We start from the raw sequence: 6,274 nt of genomic DNA, 5'->3' as shown, positions 1-6,274 counted from the left end.
CATCTTCAGACACAAATGAAGATATTTTAGTGTAAATCTGATGCTGAGAAAGGCTTCAGATAGGCCTCCATTGGCATTCAGTACATTTACACTCACAAGACCCATAAAAGGCACTAAAAACGTCGTTACAAAGTCCATCTCACCACAGTGACTCTACAATAATCTTACGATGCGACGACAATAGTTTTTGTGCGCAAAAAAAATCAAAATAACGCCTTTATCCAGCTTGTTCTTGTCTTCCGTGTGTGTCTCCACGACGCATGCGTGAGAATATGAGCAGATCCGGCGTTCGGACACATGACCCAGAAGAGATTTGTTTACGAGCAGAGGAAGACGCGCGTATCTCAGCTGTTGAATTCTACACTGATCGTGCTTTAGGTCTCGCCGTAGTTCTCAAAATGGGGCTAAAGTGAGCATTTCATGGATTCCCGAACGCCGGATCTGCTCATATTCTCACGCATGCGTCGTGGAGACACACACGGAAGACAAGAACAAGCTGGATAAAGGTGTTATTTTGATTTTTTTTTCGCACAAAAACTATTGTCGTCACATCGTAAAATTATTGTAGAGTCACTGTGGTGAGATGGACTTTGTAATGACGTTTTTAGTGCGTGTAAATGAGTGTAAATGTACTGAATGCCAATGGAGGCCTATCTGAAGCCTTTCTCAGCATCAGCTTTACACTAAAATATCTTCATTTGTGTCTGAAGATGAACGGAGGTCTGACGGGTGTCCAACCACATGAGGCTCAGTCATTAATGACACAATTTACATTTTTGGGTGAACTAACCCTTTAACTTATAACTCGCTCCACAGCGCCACCCAGTGGATTTAGTTATAACTGCGAGTTTTAATGGGATTTATCATGGATTCACTGCATTTACGGCCAGCAAAACAATGTAGTAAAATTCGAATAGTATTTTTATTTTTCCAATATGAACTACAGATTGAATATTCGTGCACACCTCTAATATAGACGTGTGTGTGCCTTTCCAAATCATGTCCAATCAACTGAATTAATCACAGGTGGACTCAAATCAAGTTGTTGAAACATCTCAATGACGATCAGAGGAAACAGGAGCACCTTAAATGTCCATATCATAAAAGTCTGTTTGCAAAGCCTGTGCGACTGATTTACCAGATAATTTACAGTGAAATGTAGCAAATATAAATAATGCTCAACTGAGACATTCACATAAATACAAGCTGCTTTCATAATTTCAAACATTTATTTCTTGTACACGTACAAAAATTGAACTTTTTTTTTTTTTTTGTACAAAACACACCTCAGCACATTTTTAAAACATCTGAAACCATTTGATTCTTGAACGAGTCCTGTCAGTCCATCCGCTCTCCAGTCATCTGATGGTGCGGTACATCATGAAGTCTACAGTGGTGCATCGTGGGAATTTCCCGATGGAGCTCTCCTCCACTGGCGTGTAGACTTTGATCTGCCGCATGTGTGTGTCTCTCCCGTTCTGGTGGTTTGCCAACACGGCGATCTGGATCATGAAGGTCCTGATGGGATTGTTCACCAGATCCAACAGAGGAATGTGAATCCACCCGCTGGGCTCCACCATCTCCAGCTGCTGCTCACACACACACACACACACACACACACACACACACACACACACACACACACACACACACACACACACACACACACACACTCAATGATACACTTAATTAAAGGGTTAGTTCACCCAAAAATGTAAATTGTGTGATTAATGACTGAGCCTCATGTGGTTGGACACCCGTCAGACCTCCGTTCATCTTCAGACACAAATGAAGATATTTTAGTGTAAATCTGATGCTCTGAAAGGCCTCCATTGGCTCAACTTTACACTCTCAAGACCCTTAAAAGACACTAAAGACTAAAGTTACAAAGTCCATCTCACTACAGCGGCTCTACAATAACTTTATGAAGACGAGAATAGTTTGTGCGCAAAAAAACCCTAAATAACGACTTACATAGTGATGACGATTTCAAAACACGGTCTCATGAAGCTTTGAAGCGTTATGAATCAGTGAGTCGATTCATGATTCGGATCGCGTGTCAAACCGCCAAACTGCTGAAATTTGGCGATTCAAACCGCTGAATCGACTCACTGACTCATAGCGCTCTGAATCGACTCACTGATTCATAACGCTCTGAACCGCTGAATCGACTCACTGATTCATAACGCTCTGAACCGCTGAATCGACTCACTGATTCATAACGATCTGAACCGCTTAATCGACTCACTGATTCATAACGCTCTGAACCGCTGATTCGACTCACTGATTCATAACGCTCTGAACCGCTGAATCGACTCACTGATTCATAACGCTCTGAACCGCTTAATCGACTCACTGATTCATAACGATCTGAACCGCTGAATCGACTCACTGATTCATAACGCTCTGAACCGCTGAATCGACTCACTGATTCATAACGCTCTGAACCGCTTAATCGACTCACTGATTCATAACGATCTGAACCGCTTAATCGACTCACTGATTCATAACGATCTGAACCGCTTAATCGACTCACTGATTCATAACGATCTGAACCGCTTAATCGACTCACTGATTCATAACGCTCTGAACCGCTTAATCGACTCACTGATTCATAACGATCTGAACCGCTGAATCGACTCGCTGATTCATAACGCTCTGAACCGCTGAATCGACTCACTGATTCATAACGCTCTGAACCGCTTAATCGACTCACTGATTCATAACGATCTGAACCGCTTAATCGACTCACTGATTCATAACGATCTGAACCGCTGATTCGACTCACTGATTCATAACGATCTGAACCGCTTAATCGACTCACTGATTCATAACGATCTGAACCGCTTAATCGACTCACTGATTCATAACGATCTGAACCGCTTAATCGACTCACTGATTCATAACGCTCTGAACCGCTTAATCGACTCACTGATTCATAACGATCTGAACCGCTGAATCGACTCGCTGATTCATAACGCTCTGAACCGCTGAATCGACTCACTGATTCATAACGCTCTGAACCGCTTAATCGACTCACTGATTCATAACGATCTGAACCGCTTAATCGACTCACTGATTCATAACGATCTGAACCGCTGATTCGACTCACTGATTCATAACGATCTGAACCGCTTAATCGACTCACTGATTCATAACGCTTCGAAGCTTCATGACGAATAATATTGCTAAAACGATTTAACACCTTGTTAACATGAATCATCATCTGCAATTATTCGCAAGTTTACATTTTTGGAGGTTTTAATATTTTGATATTGTAATAATTTAAGTTACTCTCCAAATGAATGTAGAAACAATTTAATGACAGCATATTTTAAATATGTGTTGTATTGTCATCTTTTTATGAATGAAGGCCAGTATCACTGATACTAAAGTCTCTATGAAACATTAATGACGTTACATAAAAACTGAAAGATACCAATTTAAACATTTATTAGGCTTTTAAAAAACTACTTTTAATTTAAGTGAACTTAAAACAATCTTTACATAAACCCATTATAATAAATGTTATTTTTACCTGTGCCTTCACTGTTAGACATATACAGAAATGTAATAGTTATCAAACACCTTTCTTAACTGCATAAATAATAAATGCAATGTATATAAATCATCTTTTCTCTGTTCCGGTTGTTCTTGTTCTTTGATGTCCCGCGCATCTCATTTCCTCACAAGTTAATTTAAGACGTTATTTAACTCATTTAAGACCCTAATATGAGAAAACTTTTGGCATTTCTTGTTGTGCTTAGATGGTTTAAAAGCATTTACATGAATAAGAGCGTGAACATATGACGTAACGCAAGGCAAAAATGGATATAAAAATGGACGCTGCGTTAATTGCGTCAAATATTTTTAATGCGTTAAAATGAAAAAATGTATCGCCCACACTAATATTAGTGCTGGGCAAATTAACTAGTGTATTGCAAAATAATGCATACTGTATATATTCGAATACAGTTTTTTGAGCACATAGAGAGATCGACTTGATTACATAATTTGCAGTGCTTCATGGGAGTTGGCCGCTCGGCTTGATTCTGATTGGTGGAATTTTCTGTACAGCATTATGGGTAATGTAGTTTTTGGCAGTTTAACAGCAGAATTTTACAGTAAATTACGCTGTTAAACATGATTATTTTAAAACTAAATTGATATAATGCAGGCTGACGGCTTCAACAGAAGCAAATACTATCGATTAACCACCTCTTAGCTCACAGTAAGGCTGTCTTTAAAGTCTACAAGTTATCGTTAAAGATGGATTTCCCTGTGGAGAAACTAAATGTAGTTTTTTACCTCTGGAACCGACTGTTGTGCTCTATTATGAAACGAGCTCAATTCAGCTATAAGCATCTCTGCAGAAAACAGTTGTGTCGGTGATCCGTCTCTCTTACCCGGATCTCCTGCAGGTTGTGGAAGTTGTTTCCCACTCGGACCGAGATCTTGCTGGGAGTGTAGCTTTCATCAGATTTATAATCGGCATAAATACACAGCATCTTCACAGTGGTCTTCCTCCTAACAGACACACATTCACAGATGTTCAGTGTCTACAGCATTTAAGCAGTTACTAACCCATACTTTAAAGCAGTTCATCATTCATACTCACGCAAACGTTATCTGAACATCACACAGTATGCACTGATCTCAGGTCAGAATTGTTATTAATATAAAGTGTCTAAATGTCAGTTTCCTAACTATAGACTTGTTCTAAATTATATTTAATCAATCAGCAAAGCACTGACAATTCAATCCAAGACGAGACATAATTTGAGCAGAGAACTTAAGTTACTAAGAATGTAAAGATTGTGTGATTTTGTGTGTGTGTGTGTGTGTGTGTGTGTGTGTGTGTGTGTGTGTGTGTGTGTGTGTGTGTGTGTGTGTGTGTGTGTGTGTGTGTGTGGTTAGGCATAATGCTTTCAAATATGATATGCAATAAAATTGTTTAAAGTCCAATGTGACTTTACTTTTCTTAAAATGTCCCACATCTCTTGATGAGTGCATTACCATAACCTTTACAGTTATATTATTACTGGATAAGTATCTTTAAAATGTATTTCATGTAACCCTCTGTCCGGGACAAGTGGATTTTCTGAAGGGGCAAGTGAAAGAGAATTTTACTTGCCCGACCGGACAAGTATCCTGATTAAAACAAACAAAAAGTAACTAGGGAATCACCAAAATGCAAGAATGATTCTGCATTCATTTAGTGTAAGTGGCGATCGATAGTGGATAATAATTATGTATAATAAACTGACGGTAATAAGGTTGAGCTGTTGACGCTCGCGCAGCCTCGAGGAGAAATCACAACAAATGAGCACCGCTCACACAAAGACACAAGTTAAAATGACAAATTGTGAGATTTTATATTTATAACATGATACAGTTAAGCAACATCCCACGAGCAAGAGTGCTGTTTTCCTGAATACCATCATGACTGAAAATGACACGGATTTCATATGTCAGTTCCATAAACAATTAATTAACATTAAGTCACTTACATTTTAGATGCAGTATGGACTGTTTTTGTTCTGTTTCAGCAGCGAAAATATTTCCAAACAAAGATCACAGCAGAACCATAACGCATCTCACAGCAACAGTGTGTGTTACTGAATGACTCAGTGTTTGAATGAATCGGTTGAATCAAAGATTCAATGACCTATTCATAAAAGACTGCCTCATTCTTGAATGAATCATCCGTTTGAACGAATCAACTCAATCGACTCGCTCAATAAGACGGTCTCCTGCCGCCCCCTACTGGTGGTTTAGTTTCATCTTTCCAACATTTCTTATTTGTATATTCAAACATATTTAAAACAATCTCATAACATTATTTAATGCAGTTGTAATTTTTTTATTGTAAATTATGTAATTTGATTGGTAACAGCCCTATAGTGTCTTTTTCTAATTTAATTCAAATTTAAAAAAATAAAATGATGTTTAATACGATTATGGAAAAAATGCCCTGTATAAAAGGTAAAAATATCACAAATATGCAGATTTAAATATGTCAAAGCTGATTGAACACTGGTGAGAATATTGCTTCAAAATAAATTATATTTACAATTAAAAAAATAAATAAATTCCAGACAAGCACATTTTTTACTCGGACAAGAGAGAGACAGACAGCTAGATAGACAGACAGACAGACGGATAGACAGACAGAGAGACAGACAGACAGAGAGACAGACAGCTAGATAGACAGACAGACAGACAGACAGACGGATAGACAGACAGAGAGACAGACAGACAGACAGACGGATAG

The 6,274-nt window shown here is 38.5% G+C and overlaps 1 protein-coding gene across 2 annotated transcripts in view; it reads right to left on the bottom strand.

The window, feature by feature from the left end:
- Positions 1-905: 905 nt before the first annotated feature.
- The window catches only part of anapc10 (anaphase promoting complex subunit 10), a 50,231-nt gene continuing 44,862 nt past the window's right edge, over positions 906-6,274 (bottom strand). The window contains exons 4-5 of one of the 2 annotated variants that reach the window (XM_079803533.1): positions 4,407-4,527; positions 906-1,589 (exon numbers count right to left, since the gene is read on the bottom strand). In XM_079803533.1, coding sequence (XP_079659659.1) covers positions 1,359-1,589; positions 4,407-4,527 — 352 coding nt within the window. In that variant the 3' untranslated portion in view covers positions 906-1,358. The remainder of the gene's footprint in view (positions 1,590-4,406; positions 4,528-6,274) is intronic. The other variant, XM_079803534.1, reaches the window with a different exon arrangement.

Source organism: Gobio gobio (genome assembly GCF_949357685.1).
Source record: "Gobio gobio genome assembly, chromosome: 21".
Lineage (NCBI taxonomy): Eukaryota > Metazoa > Chordata > Actinopteri > Cypriniformes > Gobionidae > Gobio > Gobio gobio.
The sequence above is the reverse complement of the archived record's forward strand: the minus strand, read 5'-3'. Positions and strand labels throughout refer to the sequence as shown.